The sequence below is a fragment of the Phodopus roborovskii genome, unplaced genomic scaffold (assembly GCF_943737965.1).
Source record: "Phodopus roborovskii unplaced genomic scaffold, PHOROB, whole genome shotgun sequence".
NCBI lineage: Eukaryota > Metazoa > Chordata > Mammalia > Rodentia > Cricetidae > Phodopus > Phodopus roborovskii.
Genome location: NW_026126433.1, coordinates 55,676,256 through 55,701,073, shown reverse-complemented (window position 1 = coordinate 55,701,073; position 24,818 = coordinate 55,676,256). Strand labels below are relative to the sequence as shown.

Below are 24,818 nucleotides of genomic sequence, written 5' to 3'. Positions count from 1 at the left end.
TCCTTTCTGTTCTAAGGTCTAGTCTCCACCGATAAAACAGATACTGGTGACACACAACTCTCAGGCTGTGGTGTTAAAGATGGACCAGGGGAATGCTTTAGATAGGACCATGAGACTGAAACAGAAGGTGCTGAGAACATGACCTGGGACCAGTAGACGTAACAATGGTTACAGCTGAGGAGCCTGAATGCCTGGCTGTCTGATGGTGGCTAATTGTTAACTGTTCTGAACAGTTCAACAACACCACTGAGAACTAAATGCTAATCTGGCCACTTTCTAGATAGTCCAGACTTTACTTCAGATCCCAGTATTCAGGGATGTCTTAGCTACGCAAATTCCTCTAAAATATTGACTTAATTCCACTCAAAGCCCCACCATCCTAGCTCAGACCATGGTTTTTCTGACTTGTCAGTCTCCTAGATGGTCTCCCTGTCTGCAGCCTTGCACTGATCCAATCCACTCTGAGCTGTAGTCAATGTGAGCTTACTTAAATGAATCTAATTTTATTACACTTGAAATAAAATTCAAAATCTCGTGTCCGGCCATCATGGCCCTTCATAATTTGATTATGCCTTCACATGAATAACTTGCTGTGCTCCCTCCTACCCATACTGTAATCTCTTGCCTTCTATATATCCCGGCCATACTGAACACTTTACTTTGGGAGATGGACCGTGCCCTTGCTCACAGTGGCTCTTTGCTTCAGTTTTCCAATTTATCAGCATCTCCAGGGCTTAGTACTGTTCTGGAACATTTTTAGTGCTCAATAAATATTTGTTGAACGAATGAACGAATAAATGAGGCAATGAAATAGGGCATGAGATTTGGTATATGATATGTAGCTGAAGCCATAGTTCATTATTGCTACTTATAGAAAATAGTGACCATTTATCTTAAGCCCATTAATCTGAAAGTGTTTCAATTTAGAAACACTTCGTACCATGAACACTAAATTGGTTCTGAAAATAAAAAAAATTAATTGCTTTGACATTTCTAAGTCTAGTGCCTTCAAGTCTATATATAAACCAACATTTGAGACACAGATAGCGCAAGGTGAGATGACAAAATCTCCTTTATCTTAGATTTATGATAGTTAATTAAGTTCTCATTTTAAGATAAAAGTTACTGGAATTATTTTCCTGGGGCTGGTGTCAAAACAGTTCAAACACCTGTAGATTGCATTAAGACCAAGTTCTATAACACATTTGAAGCTGCAACCATACACAGGCTATACCGGTCTAATCTGGGAAGTTTTCAGCCCACCACCTGAATGAGGCCAAGGAAATGATACTGACTTTGAACTTCTTGTCCTACCTTTTCTGCATATCCCAAAATTCATGGTTTTGATGGGTATTATATAAGAAAGATAATTACTGCAGTAATGCATTTCATACACACAATGACTCCAACATAAAACCACTTTCATTTACCAATAACATCACAAATCAAGGTCAAAAAAGATTTTGAAATGAAGTTCTGATAAAAAAAAAAAAAAGATTTGGATGCCTGGGCTATGATGACATTAATGCATGAAGCTTAATGTTTAAAGAACACTGAGACGAATCTAGAGAAGAGCTGGAGTGGAAACACGCTTGTGTCTGAAGACTGAAAAAAGGCATCTGACTGCAAATCCACTCAGCCTCCCAGAGAGGTTCTCCTTTTAACAGGCTCTTCACTGCTTTGTGGGGCGGTGTCACAGGTAAGGTCACTCTAGGGTTAGGACTCATCTTGGTTAAAAACGGAGCTTCTGGATATGGTGTGAAGTGCTCCTTATCTTCAGGATTTCGGACTGGGGGATTTAGAACAAATAGAGGTACAACTCTTCCATTACCCACCTACAGATGTACACTAGAAAATGGCCTATATGAGGACAGTACTGAATGCAACATGTAAAATCATAGCACACAAGCTTAGACTGATGGAATGAACCAGGAAGACAAGAGAGGGTGTGAAGCTCATGGCTTCGATGCACAGAGAATACAAGCACAGACACTCATGTACATAAACAGGCACAGACACATAGATACACATAGAAAAACATACATACATACATACATACACACACAAAGACACAGACAGATACAAAACACACAGACACAGATGTTCCCTCTTTCTTTCACCTGAGTGGCCTTCCTGGATCCCTGTTTACCTATACAACTACCAACAATCATTGGCTCCTTCAGAGCACCAGTATCTGAGTGAACAAATGATGCTGCTTTGTACCTCTCGTAAAAGTAGCAAGTATCTGATGATAATAGACAACAAAGAAGTTACATCCCAAGTGTGACTGACATATGCTATATATTATAATGCTATATAATTATGACATATAGCATACAAATGGAAATGAGATAAAGCAGTAAGAAACAGAAAGGAATGGGAAGGTGAGGGAAAGTAGTGAGGTGAGAATTTTAAAGGAAATTGTGTGTTACTACAATGGAATAAGAGGGAATGTGATCACACAGCAACAGTCACTCATTCACCATCCATCAGGGAAGTTTATAATTCTTCATAACTTGGACCTGGTATTAGCCAACCGTCCTCTGTGCTACAGTTAGGTCAACTTAGGTTGAACTGAGACATAATTATACGTCACAATGTAAACATTGAGCATGTGCCTATCTGCTCCCAAGCTAACTGACCCTCATTGTGCAGACTCCATAACTTGCTGGAAATCATTTTAGCATGCAGATCAATGCCTTCTGTGACACAGCAATCACTTGTAGACATAAATGAGTGACAAAACTAAGTCTCCTAGGTGAGCCACCCTATTCAGATGACTGTACCGTGCAGCTCACCTATTGTGAACAGTTGTTTTAGTGTGTGTGTCCTTTCAAATACAGTGTTTTTGCAGCCCTGTGGCCCTCAGGAATAGTGTCTACTGCTGTTAAGCTCAAGTGGGCTGTGATAGACTAGCAAAGAAAACACATGCCTGTCAAGAAAAGTCTTGCTCGGGTAGAAGCTACAATGCCATCGGCCAGAACTTAATGCTAAGGAGTCAATGGTCTGATAATGAAATGAAAACACACACACACACACACACACACACACACACACACCCCCAAAAACAAAGCAAACAAACAAACAAAATACCCCTCCCAAAAAGGTCACAAACTGGCTGATAAATGATAAAGATCCTGGATCCAAAGCTGGAAAAAACTTTCCTCTAAGAACATGATTCAGTATTCAAGAATTTAGTGTTGGAGTCTACTTATAGAACCTAACTACCACAAATGAAAATATTACATACATTTACTAATTAATAACTTATCTAGTCAAGACGAAAATGTCAGATACACATCAAAGCTAAAGAAAGCAAAAGGTGAAACTAAAAATTAGTCAAAAGGATTATGAAACTTAAGAAGTGAAAAAGAATGAGTAATTTTCCTCTTTAGAAGCTATAAATGATAAATCCACTCTTCCTCCCGGTACAGAACTCAGCTCAGGCCCTCTCACATGCCAGGCATGAGCTCCTCACCCAGTCACAGCTCCTTAGGATCCTGCTAACTTTCAACAGTACTTTCCTTATGGATCATGTAACTAAAGCATAACTCTACCATTCAGAAGAGTACAAGCTCTCACAAGGAGTCACACACTAGACTGTAAAGCGAAGGATTCATCAAAATCGAATTTCTAAATAATCTTAGCACATTCTAAAGAGACCACTGATACAGTCGAGGGCAAGCTAGAATACTTACTCATCTGTAAAGACATCAAAGCAAATGCCAGGTCCTGCCAGTCCTGCTACTCACTGCCCTACCATGTATGTCAAAAAGATAGCTTAAAACGCCCACCTAGAAATACATCAAATCTTAGAAGAAACAACTGCCTCCTCCTCATTTCAGTAAAGCAGCCTGCACTGCCTAAGTGGTTTTAGTTTACTTGTTGACTTGAAATTTTGCTACAATTCCTCATGCGGACCAGGGCCAGCATTACTACATGGATGAGGATGCTTCATCTCCCAAGCACTGGACTACATACACTCACATGCCACCACAGTCAGCATTTAGTAGTAAAGCTCTACATGTGACCGGTTCCCTACATGTGACCAGGTCCATGGAGGTCACCTGTGAGACTGAGGACAGTGGAGGTGGAAGAGACTTTTAGGTGCCTGCTGAGGTCAGAGGAAAGCCCCAGCACAGTCAGCTCCTTTAATAATAAGCTGCTTTCAAGATCTCTGCTGACTCACAGCCCAAGGGAGACAGACACTGGCTGAAGGAGACTGCTCCTTCTGAGTTAGATGGTTCCTTACCTGGCCATGCTCGGTCCTAGCCCCGGGGCTAAACCAGTGGCTGTGGAGAGAAGAAGAGCTGTTAGCTGGCCCCTCCCCAGAAGCACCTGCTCGCCCATGAACAGTCAGCATATGCTTAAGGAACTTGTTCAAACTAGCTACAGAACCTTAAATATGCTTTATTTTAATGGATATTTCATGTAATTCTAGACTTACACCAATTTTGACAGCAATGTAAGAGTGCTCATAACCCAGTAATTTTCAATTTAATAAGCAAACGGAGTTAGAATTACATTTCCATTTAATTATGTTAACATAAACTGCTGGGACTGTGTTCATTTTACAAATCAATTCTGGTTATAAAATCTACAAATGCTATCATTTGCCACAACTTAATTATAGCATCATTATGCCAAATTATGACCTTTTGATTATTGGAGTTATTTAAAAAGAGTTGGAAATACAAGAATATCCTATTCTGCAGCTCTGCACTAAGGACAGAAACAAAAATCCCAGATACCAGTCCTACACCATCCATGGCTTGCACTTTGGATACATTCCTTTTATAGTGACAACAATCAGGGCTTTGATTCGATAACAGTGAAAACACAAGCCACTGCCACAGTCAAAGCTTCCCAATACGCTACTGCAGAGCCCAGCGCTTTTGCCCCAGGACTCCACACTTGTGAGTGGGAGTTCTTACTATCTGCATGCCCAGTGCTCTGGTAGTACACAGCATCTAAGACTAGGAAACTGAGGAAGACATTGAAAACATAATTACAGGGAATACTAGAGACTCTAAGTGCCATTTAGTGTTACCTGAACAACAGCAGCTTTATGTACTATAGCCTCTTTAGAGACATGACATGTTTTGCCAATCCTCAAGAAAACCTTAGTTCCAGATATGGATATGACAATCAGGACCTTCTGGCCAAAATCTGCTGTCAGCACTCCACGCTACAGAAGGAAGGAAGACGAACACCAACTGGCATGTCTCCCTAAAACCACTATGCATTTTCTAGCTTCAGGGGCAGCTAGCCGGGAGTGACCAGCCTCCATGGGAGCAGGGCTTGTCTACATCTCCTTTAAGCATTTCTCCAAGTCATGGCTGGTGATGTTCCCAGCAGGGAAGAACCCACACTGCTATGACAATGGACACTTAACTGGTATTACTGTGCAGAGTCTGGATTAGCCACCAGCTGGAAGCAAACTTTCAATGAGAGTTCCGCTGACAGCTTGACCAAGGTCTCCCTTCTGCTGTGGATTGTTTTAAAGTGAAGTATTGGAAGATCAAACACACACTCTAGTTAATTATTTCATAAAGGGATTAAAAACATTGGACCTTTGTGCCATCTCTCCAAACTCCAAGCCCAATGCAGAAAACAGAGCTCTCACTCTTTTCCTTCTCAAAGCAACCTATCTTCTGCAAGAATAAGCATAGTGGTGGTGCATAAATGATCCTATGTTAACGACCGACTTCCTATTATCATCAATTTACTCTTTACTCGCTCCTGATGCTCTACTTTAGCCTGACAGTCAGTTAAGAGTAAGCCATTCTATCAGTAGTACGAAGGGACCACTCCCTGCCAGTGAGCTGCCTCTATTTCTCCCCTCCCCCAGCTGGTGCTGGCCTTGGTTTTTCTCTGCTGTGTCTTTCTGCAACCCCTTCAGCCTTCTCTCCAGGAAGAGTCACATCCATCATTATCACCCAGTGACGGGGGTGGGGGTGTCCAAAGCCCACCCTATTTCAACTGTTCAGCTGTTCTGGGGAATTTCGAGAAGTTTTCTGAGGCACATGCTGAACTTACACCTTTCCTATCAGCTCACTCAGGCCCTGCCCTTTGGGTCTGGAACTATAGATCCCACTACACCCTCCTCTCACCATTTCTATAGATTTTACCTTCATAGGATTTGGGTGAGAAGATTAAAAATAACTTTTCCAAGAGGCAGACACCCTAAGAGGCAGTTTGACCACTGAAGCCACCCTGGGATTTAGAGTGTAAAGAAATGTAATTTGGCAGGGTCTGGAAGGGTCACTGGGGCACTTTCAGAAAGTTCCAGGAGGTGGGGTGCGAGGTACCGAGATTATGATGCACAGATGGGTAAGGAGTGAAGGAAGAGAGGTGGGGGGTGGGGGTGGGGTGGGGGATAAACAGTATAGGTGGAGGAAACTTAAGATACTGACAGAGGGGATGACACCCCCCCCCCCCAGGAAAGAGGACAGGACTGATTAAAACACAGGTGCTTGAGTCAACTGTGGACAACAAACTTTATTTCCTCTAATAAAACTGAAGGAAAGGGAGTAAAGGAAGGTGTGAGTGCCTAAACAAGGAATGAGGGAGCTGGCAGAATACTGGGAAATCAAAACTGCAGAGTCCAGGAGTTCTGGATGGTTCTTCCCCAGAGTAACCAAGAAGATGCTTTTATATTTGAGTAGCATGCCAGTCAAGCTCACTGGTCGAGTGGGGAGCAGACCTGTGCCATGTGCCCGCATATACTGGTCATGCAAATCACCCTACAATGCCACTGGTCTCAGCAGCATCCTACAAGGGAGACAGCATTTAATCCCCAGACTTTCAGAGTTTCTGTGCAAACAAAGAAACAAGCTCGGAGAGATGAAGTTATCTGCCAAACATTTCATAAGTAACAGTTGCAATTCAAAGGTCACTGTTATGATTCTGAAGCCATGTTCTACCAGCCACCACACCTGTGGCTACCAAGAGAAATGCAGCAACTGATGCCAAGGGAATGACTCAAGGTTCCAGATCCCTGAGAATAAGGGCAAGTAAAGAGGAGTAGGTAGCAAGGAAAAAGCCACCTGGGGCTTAAAAACAAAATCGCCAGGAGCTGGGGAGATGACTCAGCTGATAAAGTGTATGCAGTGCAAACACAAGGACCTGAGCTTGATCCCCAGAACCCCATAATAAGCAGGCAACATTGGCTTGCCATTCAGTACTGAGGATGCTCAGAATGGAGGGGTCTCCTGGACTTGCCGGCCATCCAATCTAACCACACAAGAAGGGTTAGTGCACAGAGACTGTGGAAGATGCTCAATGTCAATGTCTGGTATGGGCACGTGTATGCACACATACATACATACACATGCACATACATGCACACACACGCGTGCACATACACACCCCAGATAAGAAATAAAATGGTAGTAGTGTCCTTCAAATGTGAGTGAAGCTTACACGGAGGCTACTGCCCTGAACCAGAATACGGCTGCAATGATGTTTATGTACTTGGATTTGCACTTGAGTCAGGATTTCAGGACAGGCTCACAGAAGACTAACAGTGAAAGAAGTAGAACAGGGAGAGGCCGAGGTACAGGACAGCAGTCTGCTCAAGGCCGAAGAGCTGGATAGTTCTCCCTGTGGGATACAGGTACAGGCTAGGTACATCTAGAAACAGAGCCTATCAAGCCCAGTAGGGTTCTGCTGGAAGCAGAAGCTGTACCTCCTCCTGAGCTCTTGTTGCAGCCATCCTTCAAGCAGAGCAGTCTTGTAACTAGAGTGGAAGGGATTGCGTTTCAGGTCTCTGTAGAATCTGAGTGCTACATAAATTCCTTCTCATGCTTCCATAATCCCCTTCCCTAACCACAGAGCTGAACAGCAGGTAGCAGCAATGTATTAGATTTCACAGGCAGTCAACTAACATTACTCCTGGGCAAAAAGACAAACCCGACCCCAAGATTTTTGACTGAAGACTCCAGTAAAATTTACTGGAGTAAATGGTAAAGAGTACAATAAAATGTACTTTCATATACAGATTTTTAGAAATAAGTTTTTCCTTTTGGACATAGAAGCACATTTTTTAAATAATGAGGGAGAGTAATATAATTTGCTTTGAATTTCTCCCTCTCTCTCTCTCTCTCTCTCTCTCTCTCTCTCTCTCTTTCTCTCTCTCTCGTTCAATACCGCAGCAATTAGCCAGGTCTAGCTACTTAAATTTATAGCAATATTACATATTCAGTTCCTTTATTGAACAGTCACATTACAGGTCTAAAGGCACATATGGTTTATTCTGTTCATTCTGTGTGTAGAACATGTGCACTACTGTGAAAAAATTTACTGGATAGCAATGGTCTAATAGAGTTAACATTGAAAATCTAATGCCATACAATTTTCTAACACGAACACCTTCCTTGTGCAGCCCAGGTCTGTTTTCAATGAGAACAGCTGGATATGGTGACACACACCTATAATCCCAGCACTCAGGAGACTAACACAGAGTCACGGGTTCAAGTCTAATTGGGTCAAAATTGTTAAAGCAAGAGGGTCCAGCATCAAGAAGCCACATGGCTAAGAACTTAGCTTTTGAAGCTACCTCAAATGTCAGTGCAACAACAACAACAAAAAAACTAAGATGTAGGGAGTGGGGTAGGGCTAACCTGTCACTATGGGCACAGAGAGCTCAGTTGTGTCAAATAAACAAACTGAACAGAAGAACTAAACTTGCATGTGATTTTTCACTACTCATCAAGAGACACTCCTTAACTGCCTCAGGCTTGGCCAGTCTCAACACATGGCAATCTGCCTCCACAGTCTTTAATCTACATTAGAATTCTTCCTGATTATTTGATGCAGAACAAGCTATTTTATTTGCTTGAAATGTGCTTCCTACCCCAACTGATGATGTACTTCAGAGATTTATCAGTTGTTCTAGGTAGAGGTCCAGTTAAATTTAAGAATGAGAGCCCTGAGCTCAGTGTATGATATTGTACATGTACATTCATGTAATTGCACATATATGTGCCCATCCACTGACCACTGTCTATTACCTACTCCTTAAGTCCGTGAGTACCATAAGCACAATGATCATGTCTGTCTTGTTTTCTGCTGTGTGTCTGCCGCGGGAAGCCCTCATAGGTACCCTGGGAAGAGTGCCTAAGAGGATGACTTGAGACGGGAGAGAGGGGGATCAACTACAGTGCCACAGTTTTCTCTCCTAAGATATTCCTCCTACATTAAACTGTTCTGTGATATAAAATGTCAACTCTAAAATTATATATAGGAGGTTCTTTAAAAGCTTAATTTACTTTATTAAAATACTAATGAAAATTCAGAATAGTACCTTGATGTGCTTAATAAACAAAAAAAACGGAAGTTTGGGAACAGGTTCTAGAACGTCTCAGGTAGCTTCTAGGAAAACATATATTTGGAGTCTAGGTTCCTTCCTTACCAACAAAAGTGACATGGGGTGGGGGTGGCAAGATGGCTCAGCAAGTCATGTTCATGGCGTTCATGGTGTGGAAGTCTGACACTCTAAGTTCGAACTCTGGAATGAACGCTGGCTTGGAAGTAGACAATAATTCCACAGAGTGGTTCTCTAATTTTCACATGCAGGCCATGACACAGGTTCCTTATCATCCGCACACAATAAAAATAACAATAAAAAAGTAAAATAAACATATTTCTCAGGACTGGGAGACAAACATAAATCCAAACCTCCCATCCAGAAGACATCTGAAATTGGTATTAATGTCCTCCCTGCAGTACACTGTGGACTACAGCAACACATGTGGCTTATTCTGAGAGCTTGGGACCCCTCTATATCCACAGGACAATTCATACGACTAGAGTCCTGACAGGATTCCCACAGGATGTGCATGTGGCAGAACACAGCAGAGATGCCTATGGTATTGTTTCCTAATTGATTTCTGGTCAAGCACAGTTACACTAGGTAGCTTTGGAAAAGTCAAAGCACCTATAAAATTCAGAGAGTAAAGACATTGAAATAACACACCTAAAACAGAAAACCTGTTGAGACACAAAGTATTCTGACATGAATTTTGAGGTGCTTTCTAGCGTAGATTCCTGAACTAAGCACAGTGCTTCATAAACACCTCACATAAGGAGGCCACTACCTCACTATTCCATAACTAAACAGACCCATGAGTGAACTTGACTCACACCCACAATGACCCTGATAAATAAGAGAAGGAACTGATTTAGCACATCGCATATATCTTAACCCACAGTTAAAGCCACTTTCCCCATAATGCAATAAATTTATAAGTGAAAAAGTATTCTCAATGAACATAACCTTTAATCCAGGCAAATCTTGCTAAAAGCAAGCTTGATATTTACACAAAAGATAAAATAAGTGAGTATTTGCTTTATGAAGGAATTTATCATAGAATTGCAATGAGTTATCTGTGTGTACTTTTAAAAAGTTAATTCTATCTACAGCTTTGTATGTAGATATATTTTAAATCAAAATAAAAAAGCAAAATATGAATATCAATTAATAAATCATAACTATCTCTTTAAAATTAAATTATGTATCTTGTAAGTAACTGAACAAAGAGAGTAGATAAAAGCCTGGAACCTTTTTTGGTTTTTATGACAGGATCATGTTATGTTACCCTGGCAGCTTAGTTAGATGCAGCGCAGACTAGCCTTGTGATCTCTGGCAGCCCTATTGCTTCAGCCACCTAAACACCGGCAGTAGAGGGGTGTGCCACCGTGCCCAGCTCCAACACATATTTCTAAAAGGGAGCCATGTTAATTTTCACAATTTACTATTTGCATATTTTGAAAGACAACATATTGATGACATTGTTAAATTTCAAAACATGTACTTCAAGATTATTTTTATTACTGGTTTTAGTTTTGTGCATGTGTATGTGTGAGTGTGTGCCATGTGGATGCAGGTACCAACAGAAGCCAGAGGTATTGGATCTCGTGGGGCTGAAGTTGCAGAGGGTGGTGAGCTTCCTGAAGTAGATGCTGGAACTGAACTAGGGTCTTCGGAAAAACAGTATATGTTCTATAACTACTGAACCATGGCTCTGGTCTTCTCAAACTTTCTTTTGAATCAGATGTTAGACAGTAACTTCACTGTGTTAGCTGGATTAAGAATCTTGGCACATATAGGGAAGCAAGATAGGTGGGACAAGGAGACAAGGAGGATTCTGGGAGATGTAGTAGAGAGGAGTTGAAATGTAGGCTATAGGAGGAGTAAGAGGTCTGGACCCTCTCTTCGGAAAGATAAGACCACGCAGAAACACTTAAATTGATAGAAAGGGGTTAATATTTAAGACAGAGCTAGCTAATAAGAAACACTAGTAACAGACCAACAGTTTCATAACAACAACAAAAGAATCTTGGCACATTCTCTGGGTGTCTTACATTAATGAATACTTGTTTTATCTGTGTTAAATACTTCTTGCTAAAAGTGAACTCTGAACTCTATTTTAACTTTGACATTTGACAAGTGAGAGCATTTATTTTCATGTTTGCATGAGTGGTGTTGGAATGTGTGGGCACAAGTTTGTGGAGGTCTTTACATCTGTGTGGCAAGCCCTTTCCCCACTGGACCTCCTCTCTAGCACCAAAAGTCAAACTGTTTGAAGTATTTTTCATCTTCCATTGAGATGGCCTGTCTTCTCCACAACTCTACACTGTACATGTGTGCAGCTGCTTACATACAAGTGCATAAGCCACATTACCAAGAGGATTCACTCACAAGCAGATCTAATTAACAATATGAATCACTCAGAGGCCCTGGATGAGAGTCTGAGGAGATGAAGAAACCAACCATAGATGATCTGAAAGGGGTCTCTTCTAGAAATGAGGAAGGCTGGGGTAGTCTACACACTGTGTATATCTGGAAAGAACAGAACATGAGGACAGCGAGTAGTGATGTGCCCAGTTACTAACTGTCTGGAACTTGACTACGGGTCTTCTTTCCTTATCTCCTATAAGCCATGACAACCAAGTATTCCGACTGTGGTCAACCGGTGCGAAGTGGAGGTGGGTGAGTGTTCACAGCACAAGAGGTGTCCTTGCTGGGAGGTGAAAGGGGGAGCTGCTGGCACTACCCTCCCCAGAGCAGAGATGAGCACCAGAGTCAGCCATGTCCAAGCCAGGAGACAATAAACATGAGGACATAAGAGATACGGACAATGACAATAATGGATTCCTAACATCACAAGCCAAAAGAGGACCTTATTTGGATATAGGCTCTCTACAGAGACAAGTGATGATGGGGGTGATGAGGCAGGGCCACAGTCCAGTGTGACATTATGAAATGTCTTTTTATCTTCCTCGGTGCCTTATGAAAGAGAAATTCAGAAAAGAACAGTACAGGGAAACCCTACTGAAGATGGGGCTGGGGAGGAGACCAGCAGAGACTGCTGGTGGCCTGTGAGGAAAGCAGGAAAACAAGGTTTTCTCCCAGCACCAGGAGGGAACCAGGGACCTCCAGGCCCAGCACACGGTTTTGTCTCAGTCATCTACTTTGCGGTGTTTTGTCACAGCAGCCTAGCAAGGAATACAGATGGCAAAGGGAGAAACAGAAGCAGTCTGGCCTAGTCAGTACCCTTAAGCTTTCTAAAAGCCCCCCCCCTTTACACCTTGTGTGGTAAAAACAAAACAAAACAAAACAGGGAAAGAAAGAAACAAACACAAACTATGTTGACTTAAGTGTGTACCAAGTGCACACTGGTCAGAGTTTGCTCGGTCTTGAAAAGAATGACTAGGAGAGGGCACAGGCGCAAATCTGAGGGTCACAGAGCAGTGGCGGTGGAAGCGGGAGACACTTCCTTTCAGAGAACAGAAGCAGAACTCATCTGAAAGTTCCAGGGCGGAGAAAGGAAAGAGGGTGACTGAGGAGCAACAGGCTTGGCCGTGCAGGGCATTTGTCCACGGTTGTCAGAGCGCCGAGAGCCCACACAGGCAGCAGGCAACGGTGGGGCAGTAAGGAAGCAGGATGGCCAGATGGGAGCCTGAGTCACGCAGTAAGTGGAAAGCCAGAGACTGAGGGGTCCACCGGGACTCTGCTGGCATAAAAGTTAATGGAGAAGGCAATGGGGTAGGAAACGGGGAGGAATCGTTCAGGAGAGACACTGGGAACTGGACTAGAGACATGGGGAAGGCAAGGGAGTGAAATTAGAGATTTGAGTCCCATGTGGTGAGACAGTGGCGGTCTTCACACCGGGGAACAGTAACATAACCACCTGTGTTCTACTCCTGGAGTGTCCTGACTGACCAAGAACCTTGGAGACCCTGGGGTGGAGGAGACAGAGGGTCACTGAGAGCAAGCCCTGTGAATTTAGAGGCAACACTGCAGTTGGCACTATCCTGTTCTTTCCTATTTACTCATCTACTCATTACAGTTTTTGAGACCAGTCACATCAAGCCGAGGCTGGTCCCAAACCTGTTAAATAGCCAAACACGACTTTAACCCTGATCCTTCTGCCTCCACATGCTGGGATGGGCACATTTCATGTCCCACACCAGGTCAGTGTGCCCTCATTCAAACCAGGCGTTCAGCATCTCCATCTGAGCAACAGTCCTGTCCGGTGCTGGGCTGGGTTGGACAGGACTGAAGCAGTAATGAGGGTAGCATCACCTGACTGCACAGCATTTACATTCTTCACCTAATGTAGAATTTTATCTGAAATGTTCTAGATCTACCAACCTGAGCTTCTGTAGTTCAACAAAACAAAATTAATCTGGCTGCTACCTGGGGTGTGGTTTTTGTTTGTTTGTTTGTTTGTTTTGTTTTTTTGTTTCATCACATCCAGCAACAAAATAGGGGGCCTGTGGTATCATTTTGCTGTGCTTGAACAATAGTTAGTTTTCTATTTATGTTGCAATTGGTTTTGTTTTGTTTTCAAAAAGAAAGCCAATATTAACAGATCTTAATAAGACAATTTTCTAAGAAAAAATAATTTGGTAATTAACTTATGCCTTTTCATATCTCAGAGGTCTCGATTTCAACTAACTGCAGGTGGTAGAAGAGACACATGACATCAAACTACCACACATAACATAGGTTTTTCTAAAAGACTATTTAGAATTAAGACCACTACTAAAAGAAAAAAAAAAAAAAATCCTACCTATCCTACCTATAGTTTACTAAAGTCCTATAAACTACTTAGCTATCTAAAGTTAGCTGGTGAGTCATTTCTTTTGTTGCTATAGGATATACATCTTGGTTTCATTATAGCTCTTCACTCTAATAAGTAAGCAAAACTAGCCAGGCAGAAGCAGAGAGTGGGGAAGCCTCATGGAGATGGGTCATTTGGCATTAATGCTGGTATCACAGAAGGGCTGAGGCTCGTTAAGGTCAACATCATGAAGATTTAAATGCCTTTTAGATAGAGCCTGGATTTCAGTGACTAGGGCAAGAATTTCCAACTCTATCAAAATAAAGAATGTATTTACAAGTCTTCTATATCTATCATGGACTCCATTTCAGTTGTCCTTATATTACCATCCATGTGCCTTACTCAGTATGCTTTGAAAGCAGCCACAAATTCAACTGCTGTCACTCAGGAAGAACTATCCAGTTTCTTAAGAGACACAAATGGAATAACCCAAGCAAGCTCCAGAGACATGAGCACTCACTCATGGTGACGGGCATCTGGGGAAAAGTGAACCATCCTCTTGTTACTGGTGGGGCCAGGAGCAGACGTCTGAAAAAGAGATTCCAAATGACAAAAACAAGTCACCATTGGCTTGCTAAAGACAGTGCAGGGCTGCAACAATCTGAAGATAGCTTTCTGAATGGAGGAAAGAAGATTAACTTTTAAACCCAAGACAAAATGGCTGGCAAGGAGCCAAAGTCCTTGTAAGAGCAGTCCTATGAGGGATGGAGAGTAGTGACAATCTGAGCTCTGTGCTTAGCACCCACCTGAAATGCCAACTCTATGGGCTCCAAAGGGCTCTTTGATATTTTATAAAAATAAATCTTCTCAAAGGAGGTCCTTTTGGTCTAGCAGAGTCACTCTATTAGATTATTAAGACAGGGTCAGACCATCTCTACCATGGTGTAAGCACCATGGTAATGGACAGAGCAGTGACTGCCATCCAAACACTGTCAACCCAAAGTGAGAAGAGGTTCAACCCAATTGATCACGCCTGAGCAGATGCTGCTTTTGTGAACCCAGTTTCTGTGGTAAATTTCTAAACACAGAAGCTTGCATTACAGTGTCAATTCAAGCAACAAAAGTACTTCTGTCAAAGGAGCAGCCACTGGTCCTTTCATGTATTTTCTGCAAAGGAAGTAATTATCAGGGTGTATGTATGCATGTGTGTATGTACACACACACACACACACACACACACACACACACACATCTCGAGTGAAATGTAATCTTAGCAAAAGGAACAATATTTGCTCCTCTTTTCTATATAAAATTAGAAACTCTGCAAGGGAAACACCAAGTGTTTCATCTACAGTGTCAACTGCTCAGGTCTGTTATGAACTTCATAGCATTCCTGTTCTACCCAAGGCTCTCAAATGAGCAAAAGATAGCCATGAATAGGTGAATCTGGCATAACCAATGACAAGGGACGAACTTACTCTGAGTCATGTTCCCTCATTATGAAAGCCATGCCTGTTTACTTACACAAGAGCCACTTAACCACAATAGAATAAAAAAAAAAAAAATAGAAAATTTGGGAAACTTTCTTCTTGCATCCTCTGAGTAACAAGGATGCCAGCCTCCACTCTCGCATTCCTAGAAACCCAAACAGGGCCAGTGTGCAGGAGGTGACAGGAGTGTGTCCAGGGTGGCACACGGTCACATTCCACATTCATCTTGGAGAGCAGCTTCATGTCATCCCAGCAGGTATCCCTGGAACACAGTAATCCATTTTCTACACTGGAGCTGTGAGAAAAGCCGCCTGGGCCCGTGTCATGGTTTGTTAGACGTCCATGATCACATTATCTCATGGCGGACCTGACACTTTTATTCAGTTTACAGTATGTTCTATGTACAGGCAACTTATTTCCTTTGCCAGGGCTGCTGACAACCTTTTCCACACTATATTAATCTTGTTTACTGACTTTATCTTGGTACAAATATCAGAAAACTGAACTTTTTATCTCAGAGAAAAAATAAGCAGTATGTTGACAGAGCAGGAGCTATTCTCAGGGCTAAAATTGCTTGTTTACCTGAAGCTACACTCACGGGAAAAATGTTTAAGTCTTGCTCTGGCTTGAAATACATAATCTGAAATTTAATAAATGAAGAAATTTCACATACACCCATGTGATAAATTGCCTGATGAAAACAATACAGGGGAATATAATAAAACATAACTTCTAACAAGTTTATAGCACAATACAAATGAAAGCTTTCAATCCAGTCAGAAGTAATCTCAATGGATATTTTTCAGGAATTGGACACATCTAAAAAAACTCCAAGCTTCAACTGCAGCAGATGATTCACAGAGGACTTGGAGAATGAAATGTAGACATTTAAATAACTCTACATGTATGTTTACCTGGTCATGGCCTTGGAAAAACACAAATGACAATTTTCTCCAGTTCCTTCATAATGCTGGGACCCTTTAATATAGTTCCTCATGTCGTGGTACCCCCAACCATAAAATTATCCCATTACTACTTCACTTATGAATCATAATGTAAACATCTGATATACAGGATATCTGATATGTGACCCTAAAGGGTCACAACCCACAGGTTGAGAACCACTGAACTAAAGTATCACTGCTGTTATTTTGTGAGGGTCACACCTCAGAGATCAGTATCTTTACAAGGAGAACCCTTACCCCAAATCTGAGCATACCATCTGAAATACAGAATCCCTCCATGGAAAGCAGGACAGTACTGAAGTCAGAGAACATTTTAAACTTTCAAGATACTTAACAAGATTGATTATTAGAATGATACATTAACATTAAATGATATTATTAACCTTCCATAAACATATTTAAAGAATTGTAAATATTTATAGCTGTTCTAGGATTAATACAGGGTCTATAATAGTTATAAAAATAGAATGAAAAGAGAGACAGCTAAGTGGTTAAAATCACTGTTGCTCTTTCTGAGGACCTGGGCTTTGTTGGCCAGCAACCACATGGTGGCTCACATCCACCTCTAGTTCCTGAGACCTGGTGCCCTCATCTGGCCTCTGCACGTACCCTGCTACACATACATACACTCGTGCACACACATGTACACATACAGTAAAATAACCTCAGAAAAGAAAACCTGGAGGTATAAGTACAGCCCTTGGACCTGCCCCTGAAAAAATTTCCAAAACCAGATCATTTGGTGATTATGTAATCCAGGGAAGTTTTAGAAAGAAATCATGAACTATTTTAAGACACATCTCTTTAAATAGCCAAATCAAATATGCATACAGTCAAGGATATTTCTGGATTTATTTGAGGCAGGGTCTCATTATATAGCCCTGGCTGGAGTTACAACTCGCTATGTAGACCAGGCTGACTTTGAACTCAGAGATCTTTCTGCTTCTGCTTTCCAGCACCTCCCTAGTGCTGGGATTAAGGGTGTGCATTGCCATGCCTAGCCGGATAGTTAAGTTTATTAGTACCAAAAATTTTACCTCGTATGCTTAGTGGGAGAAGAGGCACTTTGCTTTTTCACACAAAACAGTATTTGTATAACACAGCGTTCTTGGGAGTCATAGAATTCAGAGGTTAACATTTATTTAATTAGTCAGTGTTAGCAATAATGATCCCAGACATCATACGGCGCGCTCTAAATCTTTAGGGTTCAGTTGCTAAATATTACTACATCGGTAGTGACTGTAGTTCTAATGTTCACTTACATTATTTGTGCTTGTGCAAATTAAAACAGAACCTCAGGGCCAGAAAGGGGTTTCTATATAATGTAACTTTTCTACTATGATTTCAGCTTCTGCTGCTGTTGTTTACAGCTTTGTTATGAATCTCAGAAAACACTGTGGTACTGAGAGATGAACATGTGGGCACAACTGTATAAGGTAACAGCTGCTGACAGAATGGAGTGCAAGCAAGTGACCCTGTGGGGAGCACCTGCACCCCCAGCTTCACAGACACATCTGGAGCCAGGCCTTGCTCTTCTCTGTCCCATCATGGTGTCTAACACGATGACTGGCGGTCCTCGGAGACAAGCAGTGCAGTTGGTTTTCATTTTCCCATTGCCAAACCTCCTGCAGGTTCCCATTACAGAGCTGACATATCTGTCCTTGAATCAGAAACTGAGCTGACACACGGGTGGTCAGACTGGGACAGGGGCTGCCCTGTGCGGACTGCACACTACTCAGGGCGTCTGTGTTAAAGGCTCTCACGGGATGCAGCTCCACTCTGACAGCAAGATAGGAAACCAGCAGCTGTGCTCCCTCCCTCCAGCAAGCCTTCCCATCAACCCTGTGCTCATTTCCACCCGCACTCGCACTCAAGTTGCCTCTGCACACTATTCTGCCCCAGTGCTCACGATGACAAACACTAACCTTGGCAGACTGCCATTCAAAGGAGGGCTTTTCAATTTGGTGAGGGAGGCCTGGCTAGTGAAAGCCCTGTAGCCTCCAGGCTGAAGGGAGGCAAGGCCTGAACAGCCTGCCAGTTTGTCCAGATGCAAGTTTCCTCTTTTCTTGGGATAATGATTAATTTGAGGACACTGAGGAGAAAAGCCAGCCTTCACAGTTAAGCAGTCTCTTTATGGAGGCCTCAACTATGCTCAACTAACGTGCCAGTAAAATACATGTGACAGCTGTTAAGAAAACCACCCAACAAAGACAAGTTTCAAAATATGACTTTAAAGCTTTCGGGCAATGGGGAGTGAGAGCTGGAGGAAATGGTGGGGAGGGGAAAGAACAAAACAAACAAACAAATCCCTCACCCCAAACTACAACAGCAAAAACAACGAAAAACCAACCAACCAACCAACCAACCAATGGACAACCACTAAAACCGGGAAATTGTTTCAGCCAGGCACCTGCGAGGCTCTGCTCTCATAGTTTTGTTGCAAGTTAGACAGGGGTGAATAACATACTTTACTATGCCATCCATATACACAATATTACAGACTGGTCACAATTCACAAGGGTACAGTATCTTTGGGCACTGACACAGATTAAAGAAAATAAAGATTATAATTACTTTTAAAGCCAAACTCAAAAACAGTAAAAATTACTTTGGGACAACTTATAAAACCCACAAATGTGTGCAACTGAATGATAACACCACAGTAAAGGGAAACACCCAGCCATTTGGTTTAAGAGGAATAAAGGGGGAAACAGCCCTTCCAAGAAGGTAGCTGTATGCAATTTAGGCCCTGCTCCATCCGTCTTAGCAACTTCCTAGGTTTACCTTTCCAAACCACTGCTCTGTGCCTGGCTCCACAGGCCAGGAGAAGGAAGCAAATGTGAGCCCACTGCAGACGCTGCTCTCTTCAGCTGTCCACATCTGGAGGGAACAGACACTGCACGCAGGAGCCAGACTGCCCTGAATACAGTAGCACAGCCAGTATCAAGGCATGCTACACACAACTGACACTTAGAAGGAATCTAGCATTTATACACAATTATGCTTACACTTGACTATATGACAAGGACTATATAGTTCCCATTCAACCGGGTGATTTTTGGTATACTATTACTAGGAAAAAAAAAAAAAATCTTAAAAGTCTTGAGTTACATTCCAAGCTTTACTGCTATTTTCTTCCTTAAGAATGTGAGTAACCAGTGGGCTAGAGAGATGGTTAGAAGGCTCGTTCTTCAAGAGGACTCAGATTTGGTTCCCAGCACATATATGGTGGTGTACAACCAATTGTAACTACAGCTTCAGGGGATCCAATGCCACCTTCTGCCCTTCATGTACATGTACCCGTACACACATATGTGAAATTCATACATACATAAACATATCTGTTTAAAGAATGAGAATAATCAGTAAATAATAAGAGAATTAATTACTTTCCTTTTCTGTGTGTCTATGAAAGTAAAACATGCACCTGGAAAGAGGATCAGGGAAGCTCCCCTGGATGTGAGAAATCCAAGCATAGATGCTTAGGAATGCATGGTGAATGACCAGTACATCAGGACAGTCACTGCAAGTCCTCAGCCAGCGGGAGGTTTATGTCCTCTAGAAAGGATGAATGCTCAAGGACGAAAACAGCCTATTTCGGAGGACAACTGCATCACCTGAGATTTCAAACACTGAATTACTACACAGTAATTTAACACAGTAACTTAGTTTTCCAACTAAGAAAATGCCCAAAGTTTGGGATTTTGTCTACATATTGTACAGGTGCACACACATGTGCACATGGAAGATAAAGGGCAGTCTTGAGTGTTGCTCCTCAGTCACTACCCAGCTTTGAGACAGGGTCTTCCATTGGTCTGAAATGAGCAAGGCCAGCACCAGTAATCCTGGAGAATCCACTACATCCAACCTTTGCAAGCTGGGTTCTAGAGACCAAACTCATGCTTGTAATTATTTCATTGACATAGCAACCTCCCCAGACCAAAGTTTGGAATAGTTTTCAACCTGTTAATAGTATGGAAATATATACCAGGTTCCCTTTGTCTATAAAATCTTTAAAAATACCACGCTGGCAACACGCTTGACTCTAGCAGCAGAGCTGTCATTATTAGGGAGAAAATATCCATAACCTTATTTATCTAAATTAAATGAGTGGCTATGAATTTACCTGTCAGTCAGGATGAAATGTTTCCCACTGGAGCACTGTGTTTCACTGTGAAGAGTTTAAACTCATTTGGAAGCATTAATTATAGAATCAACAAACTAAAAAGAACAAAACAAACAAACAAACAAAACCCCTAAAACGTGAATACCTTTGAAGTATTAGACAGGCACAAGGCAAGCAGTCATGCAATCAGCCAAGAGGCCATAAGCAGTTCTCAAAAGGGAACAAAGAACTAGGTTTAACAGGTTCTATGAGGTCCTGGGAAGGGGATCCATGTAAACCCATGGGTCTGGAGGCAGAGAGAAAATGAGGTAGGTAAGGGTAGATACAAAGGGCAGAACCTCACTCTCTGGATTACAGCTGACACCATGAGCATGTCTATCTTTTCTTTAATACATCCCACTGACTACATTTTTCTTCATGTCCTGTAGAATTCTTCCTCAGGAGGGGGTAAGAACCATGAGGCCCTTCTACCACAGTTACCATATGAGGCATCAAGAGTTACTATAGCAATACTCGTAGTGTTATTTGTAACAATGGCATTCCTGTTCTTCATAGTTCATGGCTGCTTTTCCAGGATGTTTCCTAAGTAAGGGGTCTCAAGAGAAAAAGGCATTCTCAGATGACAGATGGAGAAATGAACACCGGCTGACATCAGAGCACATGTTCTAGACTAGGAACTGGCCTGGGAGGGATTGGACCCCGAGGTGCTGTGCTCACACCCCTGAGCGCTTTTCTCCTACAGGGAGACAACACAGCAAAGCAAGTTTTCTCAAGTGGGGTTTCCCCACAAAAGACAGCACTCTGCACCACAAAGATGCTGGAAAAGCTTTCAACCCAGAATGACAAACCCAAGCCCAGGCAGGGGCCCTGTAAAGCAAGAGGGGCTTGGCAGCTCCTTTTGAGATGCTGGCACATAGGCTCGGCTGTAATCAAGACAGCAAATGTGTAACTTTTAGCAGTGGTACTAGGTGTAAATACTCTTGGATGAGAACATGATAGGAAACTTTTCAAAACCAAGTATAAATCTAAATACAGGAACAGTGTTTTAGCTGGGCAGTGATGATGTATGCCTTTGATCCCAGCACTCAGGAGGCAGAGGCAGGTGGATCTCTGTGAGTTCCAGGCCAGCCTGATCTACTGAGCCAGTGCCAGGACAGGCTCAGACTCCAAAACAATACAGAGAAACCCTATCTCAAAACAAACAAACAAACAAACAAACAAAAAACCAGGGAAAATAAATCATATGAAATTATGGGCTTTCCTTTCAGTTATGATTGGCAGTTTGGAGGGAATCTGGAACTGCCCAGCTCCACCCTCCCACTGAGCACTGGATGAATGTGCAGGCTTCATTCAACCTTGAAGAGCACATTTTCAACAAATACAGATACATTTTTCTAAGACCTGTGAAAACAAAAAAAAATTTTACCCTAAACTGATATATATATATATATATATATATATATATATAAATATATATATATATATATATAAAATTATCTGTCTCTCTGCACACAAATACACACTGACATATGACTAAAGGACACAATCTAATGATTTCAAATCACTACTGTATATAGCTTTTTCCAGTTAATATATAGTCTGTATGAACTGGGAATCTAGAATTGCTAGCCTATTAGAATATTAATCATTATAATGAATAAACGCATAGATTCATGTTTCTTGTATGATTACTAACAGTATACATTTCTACATTACTAATAGTCATCATTCACTTTAGCGAGTAATCTCACTGTTTCAACAGAAAGGAGGCATCGCTGCGTAAGTAAAAGGCACGGCGGTAACGGCCTTCGCACTAGGTTATAGTCTTTTTTTCTCAATAACAATCTGAACTTTAAGCAGCTCTGAATAATGTTCACCAGTGCTATGATGGAGTTTCACTTTCCATCCAGTTTCAGCAAGCTATGAGTGGCCTCTACTGGCTGACCAGGGGCTTCTGGAATCCTTCATGTACACAGCTTGCCACATTGTGGGTTTCAAAGAGAAGACAACATATGCTGATCTAAACTCTGTGAATGATGCAGTGCTTAAAAGTGCATGCAGATGGATCAGAGGCATGTCCTCAGGATGGCGTGACGCTTTAAGATTTCATAAAATTCTGCACGCTTAAATTATACTTAAGAGTTTACATTCTTCCTAAACCGAAATTTATGCCAAATATTCATTTTCTTTTTCAATCCAAATCAAAGCAATTCACATGTACTTTTAAAATGTTTTTATGACTCGTTTTTTAAAAACATACACATACAGAGAAAACACATCTCTGCTCAAAATATTGTGCATGCTTAAGTCTAACAAAATTATCTTGTAGGCACAAAGAAAGAACTAAAATTCTTTGATATCATTTTCAATTTAAAATGAATGGTTTGACATTTTGTATAATGGTTTATAAAAATACTATGCTAGCAGGCTGGGGAGATGGCTCAGCAGTTAAGAGCGTTTGCTGCTCTTGCAGAGAACCTGGGCTCCATCCCCAGCATAACAACCCCTGTCAGTCTAAGTCCAGGGAATCGGACACTGGCTTATGGCCTCTGAGGATACCAGATGTGTGCAATAATGCAGACAAACACTCATACACATGAATACATAAAATAAAAATAAATGGATCTTTAAATACATATATTAGAAACACAGTGAGACAAAGGAAAATTTAAAAGCAATATTACCATGATTATGTCTGGGTCAAAGTACTTTTGTTTTCAAACTTAATAGCAATTAAGAAAAGTCCAATATAGCCTTCATACATGGCGAAGTGCTTAGTCTTACTGCAACTTGACATGGCATGTTTTGTTGATACTCATAGGAGTATCCTGGATCTTCTATCCTTTCCTGGATAGAAACAGAAGAGGGGGGTATTGGGAGGGTAGAGCAGGGATGGGGAGAGGGACTCTGAGGGAAGGATGGGAAGGAGATAGCAGGTGGGATATAAAATCAATACATGAATTTTTTAAGAGCTAAATTATTTTTAATTAGTTACATATGTGTATAGATATTTTATCTGCACGCATGTCTGTACAATACATGCGTGCCTTGTGTCAGGAAAGGCAGAAGAGAGTGTCAGATACCCTGGGACTGGAGTTAAAGACAGCTGTAAACTGCCTTGTGGGTGCTGGGAATTGAACCCAGATCTTTTGCAGTCTCAAACAGTTCAGTTCTTACTAGTACTATTAGTACTAGGAAATGTCAACTCAGAATCTCAGAGAAAAAACATGCTTCAAGTTTTGTTTGAGAGCTTTTCTGTTTGCCCACCTACCTATACATATATACATACATACATATACACATATATCTCTCTGAGCTTTAATTGTGATTGTGCTAATCTGTTTCTTGTATGCCTCTAATGCATGACAGAACTATTTTTAAGATATCAATTAAACATAAACTATATTGCTTAAATGAGTACATGATCAAATATCCATAATGCTGTCAAAGGGTAGCTACATTTATTTTTTAAGGTTATCATTCTCATATGTCACAATATTCCAATAATTTTCAACCCTCACTTCAAAATTCAGTCCCATTATCTCACCTGCTCAAAAGTGTTCACAGGGTTACCTGGCTGACACTTCAGATAACCTTCCATCTCACTAGACACCACTGGGATATGACACAATGACCCACCACAAGCCCTGGTTATTAGCTTGAAATACACAGCACATACTGTAGCTCACAGCAAGCATTTGTGTACAGAAATTCTACTACCACTTCAGATACTCAAAACATCCCTTAAAATAACATCCACCTACCATAAAGCATTTAAATAAATAAAAATTAAAATGGTTCATTTCCTTCCTGGCACAACTGTGCGGAAAGTCATACATATATGTGTGTGACTTTCAGCACAGTTTTATTATACCCCCCCTACATGAATGCAAAGAAAATTGTCTTGTCCCTTTGTCCCCATGAATTCATTTGTATAGTCTCTTATAAAAAGGGCAGGATTTAGAAAAAGATAGTGACAGTCAGTAGTTTTCTAGGGACAGCCTGGTACATGTGAAATTCATATATATATGAATGACAGAGTGCTAGATGAGGGTAATAGGATAAGCACACATCCTAGGACATAACAAATTATTAAGATAGCTTTTTGAACCAAATTCTATGTGTACATTAAATACCATTTTATCCAAGAATCTAAGGCAACTAG

The 24,818-nt window shown here is 41.5% G+C and overlaps 1 protein-coding gene across 5 annotated transcripts in view; it reads right to left on the bottom strand.

Moving 5' to 3' along the window:
* The window catches only part of Gpatch2 (G-patch domain containing 2), a 143,108-nt gene that overhangs the window by 31,202 nt on the left and 87,088 nt on the right, over positions 1-24,818 (bottom strand). For 3 of the 5 annotated variants that reach the window (XM_051186530.1, XM_051186527.1, XM_051186526.1), the window contains 2 exons: positions 14,593-14,660; positions 4,253-4,292 (listed from right to left, as the gene is read on the bottom strand). The exons of 1 other annotated variant lie outside the window; for it this stretch is intronic. In XM_051186530.1, the coding sequence (XP_051042487.1) occupies positions 4,253-4,292; positions 14,593-14,660 (108 nt within the window). The remainder of the gene's footprint in view (positions 1-4,252; positions 4,293-14,592; positions 14,661-24,818) is intronic. One more of the 5 variants, XM_051186529.1, reaches the window with a different exon arrangement.